The following is a 15949-nucleotide window of genomic DNA, read 5'->3' on the forward strand; positions in this document are numbered from 1 at the left end:
CTTAGAGACTCTACACACTTTATTAATAAGATTAGAGAAATAACATGGAAAGAAAATTACACACTAGTGACATGTGATGTGAATTCCTTGTACACTAATATATCACATGAACTAGGACAAAAAGCTGTCAAAAAAACCTTAGATAAAGATGAGGAACTACCTGAACATCAGAACAGATTTATTATGGAATGCATAGATTTTATCTTACAAAACAATAGTTTTTATTTTAACAATGAGGTATATTTACAGATTAAGGGAACGGCAATGGGCACAAGGTTCGCCCCCAGTTACGCAAATTTATTCATGGGACAATTCGAAGATGAACATATACATAATGGCCCATGGGGGGCGAACCTTGTGCTCTATTGCAGATATATTGACGATATATTTATCATCTGGCAAGGAGACACAGAACTACTGGACACATTTATTATAGACCTCAATACCAATAGTCTTGGTATCACGTTCACGCATGAATATAGTAGATGGAAAATACACTTTTTAGACATTGAAATTGAAATTAACAACCTTCAAATCAATACCAAAAACTACTTTAAAACTATAGATGCAAACAATTATATACATGCAGAAAGTTGCCACCTCAAACAGTGGAAATCTAATATCCCAAAAGGACAATATCTACGAGTAAGGAAAAACTGCTCCACACTCGAAAGTTACCAATCTCAATCTGATATACTTACATCTAGATTCATAGAGAAGGGGTATAATAAAGACACTGTAGAAAAGATAAGACAGGAAGTGTCAACAGTAGATAGAGAGTCTCTATTAATAAAGAAAAACAAAGAAGAAAGAGAAATTGATGATTTCTTTATACCCTTCATAACCGAATACAGTAGCCAACACTTTGAAATAAGAAAAATTCTGAAAAGGAATTGGCATCTAATAAAACAAGATCAAATCTTAGGGAAAAGGGTAAGAAAGCAACCAGACATAATCTTCAAAAGGGCCAAAAACCTCAAAATGATATTATCACCGAGTGAGTATAGAGAAAGAAACAACACTGTTGACGGAGACCTAAATGGAAATAAACTAAAAGGTTTCTTCCCCTGTATATCCTGTAAATCTTGTAAATACAGTGAAAAAAGAAAGGAAATAAGATCATCCAATTCAAATTTCTGTCTAAAAATAAATCAACTAATAAGATGCACAGACAGGAATGTCATCTATTGCATAAAATGTACATGTAACCTACTATATTTTGGACAAACAAGTAGAACTGTAAAAGATAGAATACGAGAACATATTCTAAAAATAGAACACGAAGCAACAGACACAATACTGTACTCACATTTTAAAGAAAAACGCTCCAGTAATTTAAAAGATTTCAAATACTGGGGTATCAAAAAACTACATCTGGGAATAAGGGGGGGGGAATATGAATACACTCCTCCTCAAAAAGGAAGCAGAATGTATCTTCAATTTCAAAACATTACACCCATTTGGATTAAACTCAGAAATGGATCTGAATACATTAATATAACTGTGATAATAAAAGACACAGATTGCATTGTATATATAACTTTTTATCACATTATACTCACTGGCAAGAAAGATATTACAGAAGTTTAAATTATACCAAAACAGTCACGAACAAACACTAAAAGCACACACCCAAAAAAATTTCTTGCACGAATAATATATAGACACATGTTAAACACATAGGTAAAGTAATGAACGTCCTCTAATAATATTTATCACATTCCTCACTAAGAAACTCTAATACATGAAAAAATTCCACAAAACTATGGAGTAGACCTATTCACGAAATTTTCCCCTAAAAACCAATAGAATTAAGATGTTAAACACATAGATAAACAATGGTCTTATAAAATTCACATTTTAAAACCTAGAAAATTTATTTCACAACTATGTAAGAAAAGGGTTTATATAAGATTCTGAATACAGGCAGTTATCTGTATAAGATTTATAAACTAACACTTGACACATAAAACACTGATCAGGACTATTACCTCTTGCAAATTAAAGCGAGAGCACAATAACACACGATTGAGACCACAATATGATTTATTTTCACTTAAAACATAGGAATATAAACAAACAAACGATATAAGTTGATAAAGAATAAAGGTCCCCCCAAAAAAACACTTAAGGAAGAGTGGAGCATAGGCTTGAGAACTATGTTTTTATTTTTATTTTATCTTCATCTTTATCTCTATTTTTACCTTTATCGTAAGAAACGATACACAACTACCCATATGCGCTCACAGATGAACTAATAAGTTTGAAATGTAATAACAACGGGTCAGGATGCATAAAGGACAGATAACCTTATATTAACAACACAAAGAGAGGAATAAGAGACAACCTTCCAGGAGGAGGAACAACAAATAAACAATAGGGATTGGTCAAGAACAAGATCCAATCAGGAAGATGGACACGATATTTAAATCCAGACTGCACAGCACACAAGCATCTTGATAAAGGCCCCAGGCTGAAACGCGTAGAGATTGCTGACAGTCACAGGATATCTAAACACAGAACCCAGCAGGTGAGAGGTCTTTCTCGTGTTCGGGCTGGCTAGGATAGGTACATCGAGCCATATCCCACTTTCTAGGGACAGACTCCATATGTGTAATTCCTATCCAAGGATCCAGTAACCGCTCCAGCCTCAATCACCTGGCTCAAGAGTTACACAGACACAAGGAGAAAATCCACAATTGGATCAGGAAATACCTGAAGAACCCGGATTTTAACCAAACCAAAAGAAAAAAGAACATACGGAACTACTTCACCAAAAGACCGGCCGGTCACAACTTTAACGGAGGAGATCCAGAATATGGACAATATACCAAGGTTTTTATAACAAGAGACAATCTGCTTATACACGTATATATGACAGATAAATCCACTTACTACCATTTACCGCTGTGACAGACTACTGTAGACCTGGAATATCAATGTCTAAGTAAAAATACGTGGTATTCACACTCATCTAGCTAATATATTGTAAAACTAGATCTGCACCGAAAAATTATAATTGTAACAAACAAAATATACGATACATGTATGTCAAGGAATAGAAACTTTTTGTTGTTTATCAGATGTTGCCAATCAGAGCTGATTTCATAAAACCACGGTTATAGTTCAAAACCAGCAGTAATACTGATAGAATATAACAAGTATAAATTCCAAATAAACTGTTTTAATGTGGTTTTAAATCTAGATGCCGGCATCTATGTGTTAGATTTTATTGTTAACTATTTTACGATAAGAACCTTATCTGTATAGGAATAAAATACATATATCTTAAAGCACTTGCTCCTCTCTCTTCTTTTACATCATATTTTATAATAATATCTATAAGATACATATATATAAAAAACATAGGACATAAGACTATTTTAAAAATATAGAAATTACTCTATCATCCCGGTTATATGATCAAAACAAACCGGGGATCCTTATATATCAAAATAGTAATCCCAAAATTGGACAACCCAAAACAGAGACACCCTCATATTCAGATAAAAATCGATCCAAATTAACATATATTTATTTTACTTTATAAGACTCGCAGCTGCGCAGCGCTATCCCAATCACTTTTTCTTCTCTTCCCACAATTAGGACCGTAAGAGTCCACGTCAGAGACCAAACAAAAACACTGGTCCCAAAAGAAGCACACAAACCTCTGAGGAGACGAGAGTCCCCCTGACTATGAGATCAGGAGAAGAAACACTCCTCCACAAACACAACAAGGAGTACAACCAGGACTCCCCACACCGTACACTTCCAGAGGAAAGAACACAGAAACAAATGCTAAAGATGTCTGAAAGGACCTTGAGGTACGATCCCAGAGAAAAAGGGAGAGAATCCCCATGCAGAGCCCGAAGAAAAAAAGACTCCTTAGAAAGAAGACCCATAGAAGGCGGATTACCCGACTGCAAGAGATACTGGGACCTTGAGAGATATTGCAGAAATGTAACAGGTCAATGAATAGACAATTTCAAGGACCATCATCTGCATCGAAACCGATGCAACTCTAAACAAGAAGTCTAGTATCCTGAAGTACAAAATTTTGAACACAACTGCCTGACCTCAGGCTGCATTGTAGTAAAGGAAAAGAACACCAAGAGTTCACAACCTCAGGAACAGAACAGAAACAGCTGTCTGGTTCTGCTTAGGAGCCCACATATCCAGGGCAAAAGCGACGGATAAGACCACCCGTAACCGCACATCTGTTAGACTGCCAGGCTAACCCTTAGGCTAAGCACTAGCTGTCCTAAGATCCTCTTTCTCCAGGACACCCTGGAAGGGCCAGAGAGGACTTCAAGAAGAGATAAATCAGAGAGAACCGACACCACCCTACCAAAACAGGGAGGGAAGGTCGGCAATCCAAAAAGTAAAACAATGGACTAGCAACACACTGAGGAAAGGACTGACACCCGTCCGAAAACCCCTGTCAGAATACATCAAGACACCAAGAGCAAAGATAAGGAGCACACATAATGGAGAAGACCAACCACGAAAACGAGTCGCAGCACAAAAAAAGGAGCAATAAGGTACCCTAATACCTGCCCCTGACAGAACTTGAGTTAAACCCGAAAAAGAGACATAGTCGAAGGGAACAAGGAAGACTAAACTTCCCCAGCACCGAAAAGATCCAGAGATCTAATCAAGAATCCATGACCACAATCCCCAAGACTAGGTGGGCATGAACGCCCAGAGAACCTAGATCGGATCTCAAAGATACCAATCCGTCCAAAGGACTCACCAAAAGAGAGTCCCTCAACCCTCTTGCTGAACTCTGAGTCAGAAAAAAGATCTACTTCAGAAAGAACCCAACTGGAAAAACCAGGTCCTCAGAGTAGAAAGAATGACCGAAGATTCTTAAGAAAAAACAGAAAGAATCCCAAAAGACACTCTCCCACTTCCATGGAAGTGATAAGACAACTGTGCCAGTAGACCAAAGGTAAGTTTCCCAAAATAGGAAATAAATAAACCGAATACTGGCGACCGAAGCAGACCAACCAGAAACCCATGAGATTCTGGAGATAGATGGTAACATGCCCTGCCAAAAAAAAAACAGACTGATAAACATCAGCCACCCACAGTACCAACAAAGGACTGAAGAGAAACAACAGGGCAAGCCTATAGAGTTTTTAAACTCAAAAGGCCTAGGAGACTTCCTGTCTGAAAATCGGATTCAAGAACCACCCTGGAACCTACCCCAGGAACTTCATTCCAAAACCAACTGGAAAGAAGAGGAGAGACTCCTTAAAACTCCTAGCAGGCGATGGATAAACCAGAACCACCAAAAAGAGGAGCAACCAGAAGTAGATTATGGTAAAAAAACAACTGGCACCTTTTACCCCCAATGGTTGGGGCACTCACCACCTCCTATGACCCAGACAGGTAGAGAAAAACGGATCCTCTCCGCAGTCGCACGGTCAGGAATACAATAATGGGAAACAAAAACGTGACCTCACCCAGTCACTTAGTGCAACGTGCAGGATTCACTCCCGCTAAGAAAAGTGCGCCAGTTCATAAAACTGGGCAGCTCGAAAAACTGTGTGTTCCGTAAAAGTCTATGAGCTCCAAACATCACATACATATAAGCAGTCAAAATTACATAACAAACATGAATAAAGCCCCCACTGTTCAATAATCCCCCTCCGGAGATATTAACCCTTGATTCCATAAAGATAAAGGAGTCCCACTGAGACCCTGTCTTCTAACGTTACAAGTATGTAAAAATTGAAACAATCTTGCCGGTATCTATGCCGTGGAACAGCAATACAGTCCTTCAAGTTTGACAGATTGTATCAGCGCTTCTGACATGGACTTGAGTGAAGAAAAGCAGGCAGAGAAACTCGTCAACGCAGATTGCTTATGGAGCTGTTAATAGGAGTCGGGATGGTTTCGCAGAAAGATTCTCCCTGCATCTCCAGACTCTTTCATCAATGCTCTCACTGAGAGGCTGACAAGACTACTTAAAACTCCAGTCCCATCTCAAAGAATACTACCCTCCATAAGGAACTACTCTGTAATCTTCCGACACTTCTCTTCCAACTTCCTGTGACAAAAGGCAAAGAATGACTGGGGGATGAGGGAAGTGGGGGAGGTATTTAAAGGGACATGAAACCCAAACATTTTCTTTCATGATTCAGATAGAGAATACAATTTTAAACAACTTTCCAGTTCACTTCTATTATTTAATTTGCTTCCTTCTCTTGCTATCCTTTGCTGAAAGGTTTATCTAGGCAAGCTCAGGAGTAGCAGAAAACCTAGGTTCTAGCTGTTGATTGGTGGCTGCATATATATATATTGATTGTGATTGGCTCACCCATGAGCTCAGTTAGAAACCATTAGTGCATTGCTGCTCCGTCAACAAATTATACCAAGAGAATGAAACAAATTAGATAATAGAAGTAAATTAGAAAGTTGTTTAAAATTGTATTCTCTATCTGAATCATGAAATAAATCAATTGGGTTTCATGTCCCTTTAAGCCTTTGGCTGGGATGTCTTTGCAGTCTCCTGGTGGCCAGGTTCTGTATTCCCAAAAGTAATGAATGCAGCTATGGACTCTCCCTGTATTTAGAAGGAAATACATTTACAGGAGTTAAAACACATAGTTACATGCAAGCAATGGTGCAATTATAAAATAATAAAACGCTCTAACATATAAGAGCATTTCCATTTTACACATTTATATCACTTTAACCATTAATAGTAACAAGTAGTTTTATATTACATATTCCAAATATTTTTTATGTCCGTATTAGGGGTGGAACTACTATTGGTGCAGCATGCGCAGCTGCACCAGGGCCCAAGTGCTAGGGGTCCCATAGCAGCCACTCTATAGATAGACAAGTGCATAATATGTACAATCCTTGTACAGGGGAACCTTTTATTAGTGCAGGTTGCAGGTCAGTACGTCCATCTATCCCCCAAATCATAATACCTAGCAGCATGTATTGTATTGCTATTACTTACTACTGAGTTAGTAGGTCCACTACTGGTCCATATTTAAAAGGATTCTTGCATCTGTGTAACATTTTTGAATTGTCTAAAACTCCCTAGTGAGGCCAAATAGCAAATTCTGTAACCTGTAAATGCTGCAAACAAACTGCTTTATGCATTTTATAAACCTATGTATGTAGGCTTTGCTTTTTTTGTTACCCAAAGGAGGGTGGGACAAAGCATTTTTTTTTTTTAAATACAAAATCAAGAGAGGAAGAGTTATTTAAAGTGATGGTAAACTTTAGCTAATCAAATGCTATATATTTGTAATCTTTGTCATTAAAAAAGTATATTTATTTTTTTCTTTTCAATCTTTCCATGTCTATCTATAGTAATGCTTCTATTACAATGTTATGCCGGCTTACTGGGATGAATTATTTTTTTTTAAATGACAATTCCAATGAACATCCAATCAGTGAGTCTGTCATATGACAGTTGAAGTCCAGCCCTTTGAAAGCCCTTAGGAAGTCTATGTAGAAAATGGGTAGGACTGCTCTCTATGTCACAGCCCATCAAAAAGAGGAAATGAAGGGGGACGGAGGAACAGAAGATACCAAGTAGGATTATAAATCTTGTATTATAATATAGATGTAGTTTAAATATTTAAATATTTGATGATGTATAAAGATATAGGTTTTTAATTATCCCAGCTATTGATTTAGTTATGTTTTTAAATACAAACGCTTGAGCCGGGTATTCATGTCTCTCTTTGGCCCTGTCTATCGGTGACGTAATTGTCACGTGACACGCTTTGATTGGCTATGCTAATTAGCCAAGCAGTATTGTGTACATGTAGGCGAGCGTGCACCGGAAGTAAGAGACAGACTATTGGCTCTGGTGAACGGAAACGCGGATTGATTGGGGTATAAATAGGGGTGAGAGATATGTGCACTGTATACCGCTATTCACATTCTGATGTCCCATTGAGAAATGTGCCAGTCTGGCTCTGAAATGTTTGGGGAATATTTTGTTTTAGTGTGACGAAAATAAAAGTAATGTTTTAACTTTTTCTAAATCCAGTGAGTGCTGTGTTTATCTTTTGATATATTGGATGTGTATACTATAACACACAGCACCCCGGTGGACGTTTGCTGACTAAGTGAGTGCACTTGATACGATTATATATATATATATATATATATATATATATATATATATTTTAATAATTATGCTGTTTTTCTTGTACACTAATATACTTTTCCTCATAACATTCTTAAAGTCGGAAATTTACCATCACTTTAATGTCCTGTTAATTTCAGTACGAATTTCAAGAATGTAAATTTAATAATTTTAAAGGGATCAAACTTTTTTTAAATTTATTTAAAATAGTTTAACACTGTCATTTGGCTAGCATAATGCAGAAAGTTTTGCAGATCAAGAGCAGTTCAGGAATACACCCCTTGAAAAGCTGTCACTTCTGTAGGAAGTTAGGGACAGATATAAATGTTAGGGACAGATATAAATGAGCGTGACCTCTGTGCTAACTAATTGTTGTACAGTATGTAACAAGGTCAGATAAATTTAGATATAATGGAAGGTGTGCAACAATAACAATTTCAGAATTTTATTACAGCAAAAGTAGGCAAAATAAATGATGAATATATATTACAATTTTATTTAATTCACGTGGGGGGTAGTTTACATTTTTCTTTAATGTCCCTTTGAAAAAAAAAATAGATTTTCTATAACAACATATTTTAGACCAGTGGCTTCCAAACTTTATAAAATATCAATAAAGAATTAGATTACAAAATACAAGACACCATTTATAAAGACATAAATATATCAAAGGCTTTCTTAAAGAGACATTACCCAATTGCTGAATCACTTGAACATATCTGTAAAAAGCTGACTAGAAAATATCACATGAACATATGTGTTAAAAAGGTAGATACTTTACTTCACAATGTTCTCAGTAGCATCTACTCATGATGCTTGTCCTGGGACTTGCAAGGAAGAATGCATCTGGCCTGTGCAAGCACGGTCACTTTATTTTATTACTCATTTTAATGAAGTAGACTATGAAATCTCACAAGATCATTGTAAATTCCCACAAGATCAAAGTAATCAAAGTGTGAACTGATCACGGACAATGCTGAATGGCTGTTTTTTTTTTTTTACCATGCAGACCCCAAAGGAGAACAAGCTATGATCCGAGATGTCATCTCAAAAAATGCAGCCTGTCTGCAGAAAGTAAGTGTGATTACTCTTTATTGGAATAGACAGGAAAACTTTTGCTTTTGTGATTGCAGAAAGTACTAGACACATGCAGGAACTGTTATTGGTTTCACTTTGCAGTGCGGCTCAACATTAGACTGCAAACAGCACTGTGCTCTGGCTGCATTGTGTAAGTTTTCCTTAAAGGGCCATAATACCCAAATGTTTAAACACTTCAAAGTGATGCAGTATAGCTGTAAAAAGCTGACTAGAAAATATCACCTGAACATCTCTATGTAAAAAAGAAAGATATTTTACCTCAAAAGTTCCTCAGTAGCCACCTCCCATTGTAAAGGATTTCTAAGCAGCATTATTAGTATGTCTGTCCTGGGACAGCTTAGGGGATGAGCCTCGTGCACTCTCATATTATTTCCCTATTCAGGTTACTATGAAATCTCATGAGAGTTAAGTCAAATCTCATGAGATCACAGTAAAAAGAGTTCATGACCTCAGCACTACTGATGCTGATTGGCTGCTGTTCATTTCTTCATTTTTTTTTTTACCTGCAGCTGGGAGCAGCCGAGTATAACTTTTTACACAGAACTAACTCTGCTGAGCTGAGGAAATTGTGAGGTAAAATATCTTCCTTTTTTACATAGAGATGCTCAGGTGATATTTTCCTGTCAGCTTTTTACAGTTATACTACATCAGTTTCAAGTGATTTAGCATATGAGTATTATGTCCCTTTAACACAGTGCAGCCCGAGTGAAGCGCTGTTTAAAAAGAACAGTCAACTGCAGAGCAGCACTGCAAAGCGGCAGCGCATTGACTTATGACTGGATCTCAGGAGTTTTCGCAAACCCCGCCCCTTAGCCTTTCACAAAAAAAAAATATCTAATTGCAGAAAGTGAAAACATTACTGCTTCTAGGTATGCAGATGACTGAGTTGTTGAAGTAAAACTGTTCACTTAGCACTTAGTCTGGTGAGCTGAGGAATTTTTTAAGTAAAACAACTCCCTTTTTACATAGAGATATGTATGTGATATTGTCTAGTCAGCGTTTTACAGATATGCTGCATCATTTTCAAATGATATAGAATATGGAAACCTCCCTTTAACCTGATTAACATAGTGCAGTGATTTTCTAATAAAATTATCTATTTCTAACCCTGCAGTTCAAGCCTCTCTAGAGATAAAAAAGAAATTACTTACGGAAATATTTCAAGGTCTCTTCAATCTGTTCAGTAGTCAGGTCAATGTTGGCATCTGGGGAAATGAGAGGTGTCTGAAGCCAGTCGTCGTGGTCATACCCATAGATGGTATCGGCTCTTAACTTGTAATGGGGCAACTGCTCCTCCAGCAAACTGATGATTTCAACTTCTGGAAGATCAGTACTGTTGCACACATCTGAAAAATACACAAATATTTGTTATCTTAGGAAATGTCCTAAACCTCATCTTCATTACAGAACTGGATTGTAATCCACAGGTAGTGCAATACACAACGTTTGCTTCTGAAAAGTCATCACAGGTCACTGCTGAGACCAACCAACGATGACAAAAGATACGGCTCACTTTCCCCTGTTCACCTTTTTTTTTCATTAGCTTAAAGCATAAAAGGCGCAGTCAGGCCAGACCGCAGCTTTATAGATTATTTATAAATAAACGTATAACTGCAATGCCAAGCAGCTCTTCAGCCAAGAATTTACAATCAGCTTACGTTTGCTACTGTAACTGTATACTTGCAGAGCATAAGGCAGGGAACGTACTTTTGCCAAATTTTTAATCATGCATTTTAAATAGAGCGGCCTGCAGTCTGGTAATCTTATTTGCGGTCATGCAGCACTAGGGATTGTGCTGATTCACACTAGAACTGGCTGTGAACATGTTAAATAATTGTGCTGTGGCCAATTAGGGTCATTAAAGAGAAAGTGTACTGTAACATTTTCTCCCTTTTAATGTGTTCCCAATGATCCGGTTTACCTGCTGGAATGTATTATATTATTTACAAATAGCTCCTTTAGTATTATTTTGTCATCTGAAATATATGCTTTTGTCTGTTGTATTCCCCACCTACACTGAACATTTCATTAATTAAGCACAGGTATTGAAAAGTTATGCAAACGGGAAAAGTTTTAAGAAATCATGTTCATTGTTGTGGTAGACCAGAGATGCTTGTTTTCTTTTGTTATCTTAGATAGTTATAATATAAGGAAGCTTTTGTATTTTTATAGAGTGATACAATAATGAAATTTGTTCTCCCTGAAAGCTCAGTCCATTTTAATGGATTTTGGTTTCACAAAACAGCTATTTCACACACAAATAAATATTATATATTTATATTAATACACTGTTGCTTTAATGAGCTCTTGATAAGACCAAGCACTCATTGTGTAGCATATAGTTAGGTCAAGGTTCTGAATCCCCTGGAGGGCGGGAGAGGTAAAAAACAACTTTTCAGAAGTAAATTACATAGAAAAAGGAAAACAAATAATGAAAATACTTTCTATAGATGTATATATAGAGGGTTAATAGTGATTTTAATAAAAACAAACCTTTGTAAACATATAAAAACCATAGGATAATAAAAGATGTAAGACAGAAATATAAAAAAAATTATTATTGTCCATTGCTGTGTTTAGCATTCTTGTTGCACAATATAATCTTTCATTTCATCTAATTTAGAAACAGAAACAAAACATTTCGGACTGACTGTACCAGCAAAGTATAACTTGTTTTTGGAAGCAGTAAAATTAAACTTTAGCTCCTCGGAGAGTTAATGAAAACTTTGATTAAGATTAACATTATGCAGCTTTATAATTCTAGCAAAAACTGTAACTTAACACTGATTTTCTACTCACTCATTTTGTGTCTATTCCTTGCCCCTCCTGGCTGGTCACATTTTTCCTGTAACTGTCATATTCACTACACGCTCTGGAGAGACACATGCAGGCAGTGATGTGGGCGTCCAGTCTAGATGTCACATGGGGTTATGAATTTCCTGACTAAACATAGATTGAACAAAGCAGGATCACTGACAGGGCCTGGCCGAGGCACCACTTTAGTTCAACTAAAAATGGCTGCCCTTTTGAATGTTGCCAGCCCGTTTCGCTGTCTGAAGGGTAGATTGTTAGACCACTGAGCTTCAAGAAGGCAGCTTTTAGAAGCCTTTTTACAAATGAAACTTATTTAACATAAGGGGGCAGCAATATCAAATAGATACAGTGTATGTAATGCACCGGCTTCCATGTATGAACCAGAAAGGATCAGTGTCCGATTCAACGACGTGATTGGAGGAAGCCGGATTCCTTATTTTAGACCCGGGAAGAGGATTTGCGACGGGCGGGGGAAGCGGTGAAGCGGCTGTCAAGATTAAAAGGTAAGTATTTTCACAACAAGAGTGAAATGTAAATTTTTATGAATTAAAGTGCCCCAAACCGGGCACTTTATCATCTAAATTTACATTCACGTTGAATACCACCTTAGCCTCCAAACAGCTTCCTAACCCTCCCCCCTCTACCTAATTGCCGCCATCATAGGTACTTGCAGCTGTCTGCCAGTACCCAGTTTGCTGCAAATTAGGCAAATTTAAAAAAAAATAAACAAATAACCTTTTTTTCTGTAGTGTAGCTGCCCCCCCCCCTTCAATACCCTACCACCCCTCCCCCTCCCCGATCCCTTGATGGCAACAGATCCCACATAGAATCATCCTCATTGCCCCTACCTCCCTTCTCCCTCCTTCCCCCTCAATGGTGCAGGTATTTATTTTTTATTTTTTTGGCTTCCCTGTAGCATAGTGTAGCGCTCCCGCCCGCCCTCCTTCTGCCTTCTACAGCAAAGGGCCGCCCACCCGCCTCCATCAAACTCCCATCCACCCCAACTATCGGCACCACCGCTGTCCAATGCAGAGAGGGCCACAGAGAGGGCATGCAGAAATAGTGCAATCTCGCAATTTTGAGCGAGATTGCAGCAGAGAAAAGCCCAGGACTGCAGAGACGTACAGGGTCGTTAGTCCTTAAGAGCATAGCAACCAGCGTCGTACAGGGTACTCAAAACCCAAACATTTTCTTTCAGGATTCAGATAGACAATACAATTTTTAAAAAGTTTCCAATTTACTTTTATTATCAAATTTGCTTAGTTTTTTTGTTATTCTTTGTTGAATAGATATCTAGATAGGTAGTGTGCATGTCTGAAGCACTACATGACAGGAAATAGTGCTGACATTTAGGGCTCTTGCTAATATATAACATTGTTGCAGAACTGCTGCCATATACAGATGCAGAACTTACCTTCCTTCTTTTCAACAAAGAATAACAAGAAAACAAAGAAAATTTGATAATAGAATTAAATTGGAAAGTTGTTTAAAAGGGTATGTTCTATCTGAATCAGGAAAGAAAGAAAAAAAAATGGGTTATATGTTCCTTTAAGTCTCCATCTGATAAATAGGACTTCAAATATTTACATCTGTGAACACAGTGGGTTAAAGGCTGACCGAGGCTGCAGGTCTGATCTGAAATCTGATGTGTGACTGACTGCCAGGAGCTGCTGGAATATAAAGTCTGAACGGCGGTCTCATCATAATGCCAACTACCACTTCCACCAGTAAAATATTGCCCAAATGATGTGGCAAATGCAAAGGGTCTATGGATGCACTAGTCCGACTCCTTAATCATGAAAGGAAAGGGACGTGAAACCCAGAATATTTATTTGATGATTCAGATAGAGCATACAATTTTAAACAACTTTCCAATTTACTTCTATTATCTAATTTGCTAAAAAAAAATTGTTCCAATTGTCACTATGCTGTTTACACAATGTAAAGCAGGAACAATTAATCAAATGTTTCACAAGTTTTTCAGGTAAAATTTTGCCACAATTACGTGGCAAATGCGAAGGGTCCAAACATGCATTAGTCGTTAACGCAAAATGTTTAACCCCTTAATGACCACATCACTTTTCCATTTTCTGTCCGTTTGGGACCAAGGCTATTTTTACATTTCTGCGGTGTTTGTGTTTAGCTGTAATTTTGCTCTTGCTCATTTACTGTACCCACACATATTATATACCGTTTTTCTCGCTATTAAATGGACTTTCCAAAGATACCATTATTTTCATCATATCTTATAATTTACTATAAAAAAAATTATAAAATATGAGGAAAAAATGGAAAATCACACACTTTTTCTAACTTTGACCCCCAAAATAGGTTACATATCTACAACCACCAAAAAACACCCATGCTAAAGAGTTTCTAAATTTTGTCCGGAGTTTAGAAATACCCAATGTTTACATGTTCTTTGCTTTTTTTGCAAGTTATAGGGCCATAAATACAAGTAGCACTTTGCTATTTCCAAACCACTTTTTTTCAAAATTAGCGCTAGTTACTTTGGAACACTGATATCTGTAAGGAATACCTGATTAACCCTTGACATGTATATATTTTTTTTTAGAAGACATCCCAAAGTATTGATCTAGGCCCATTTTGGTATATTTCATGCCACCATTTCACCACCAAATGTGATCAAATAAAAAAAATTGTTCACTTTTTCACAAATTTTTTCACAAACTTTAGGTTTCTCACTGAAATTATTTACAAGCAGCTTGTGCAATTATGACATAAATGGTTGTAAATTTTTCTCTGGGATCCCCTTTGTTCAGAAATAGCAAAAAACGTTGCTTTTTGGTAATTAGAAGGCCGCTAAATGCCACTGCGCACCACACGTGTATTATGCCCAGCAGTTAAGGGGTTAATTAGGGAGCATGTAGGGAGCTTTTTGGGGTAATTTTAGCTTTAGTGTAGTAGACAACCCCAAGTATTGATCTAGGACCTTTACGGTATATTTCATGCCACCCTTTCACCGCCAAATGCGATCAAATTAAAAAAAAAAATACATTTTTCCAAATTTTAGGTTTCTCACTGAAATCATTTACAAACATCTTGTGCAATTATGGCACAAATGGTTGTAAATGCTTCTCTGTGATCCCCTTTGTTCAGAAAAAGCAGACATATATGGCTTTGGCGTTGCTTTTTGGTAATTAGGAGGCCGTTAAATGCCACTGCGCACCCAACGTGTATTATGCCCAGCAGTTAAGGGGTTAATTAGGGAGCATGTAGGGAGCTTTTTGGGGTAATTTTAGCTTTAGTGTAGTAGACAACCCCAAGTATTGATCTAGGCCCTTTATGGTATATTTCATGCCACCATTTCACCTCCAAATGCGATCAAATTAAAAAAAACTTTACATTTTTCAAAATTTTAGGTTTCTCACTGAAATCATTTACAAACATCTTGTGCTATATAAATGGTTGTAAATGCTTCTCTGGGATCCCCTTTTTTCAGAAATAGCAGACATTTATGGCTTTGGCGTTGCTTTTTGGTAATTAGAAAGCCACTAAATGCCACTGCGCACAACACGTTAATTATGCCCAGCAGTGAAGGGGTTAATTAGGTAGCTTGTAGGGAGCTTGCAGGGTTAATTTTAGCTTTAGTGTAGAGATCAGCTTCCCACCTGACACATCAGACCCCCTGATCCCTCCAAAAGAGTTCTCTTCCCTCCCCCACCCCACAATTGTCCCCGTCATCTTAAATACTGGCAGAAAGTCTGCCAGTACTAAAAAAAAGGTATCCTTTTTTTAAAAAAATAATCTTTTTTTTGCATATTTACATATGCTGTTGTGTAGGATCCCCCCCCCTTAGCCGCCAACCTCCCTGATCCCCCCAAAACAGCTCTCTAACCCTCCCCCTCTGCCTTATTGGGGGCCATATTGGGTACTGGCAGCTGTCTGCCAGTA

General features: G+C 37.4%; 1 protein-coding gene across 4 annotated transcripts in view; it reads right to left on the bottom strand.

Moving 5' to 3' along the window:
* TRAK1 (trafficking kinesin protein 1) overlaps window positions 1–12122 on the bottom strand; it is a 353264-nt gene extending 341142 nt beyond the window's left edge. For all 4 annotated transcript variants that reach the window (XM_053714340.1, XM_053714338.1, XM_053714342.1 and 1 more), the window contains exons 1-2: window positions 12020–12122; window positions 10372–10566 (exon numbers count right to left, since the gene is read on the bottom strand). In XM_053714340.1, coding sequence (XP_053570315.1) covers window positions 10372–10566; window positions 12020–12023 — 199 coding nt within the window. In that variant the 5' untranslated portion in view covers window positions 12024–12122. The remainder of the gene's footprint in view (window positions 1–10371; window positions 10567–12019) is intronic.
* Between the last annotated feature and the right edge of the window lie 3827 nt (window positions 12123–15949).

Source organism: Bombina bombina, chromosome 5, assembly GCF_027579735.1.
Source record: "Bombina bombina isolate aBomBom1 chromosome 5, aBomBom1.pri, whole genome shotgun sequence".
NCBI lineage: Eukaryota > Metazoa > Chordata > Amphibia > Anura > Bombinatoridae > Bombina > Bombina bombina.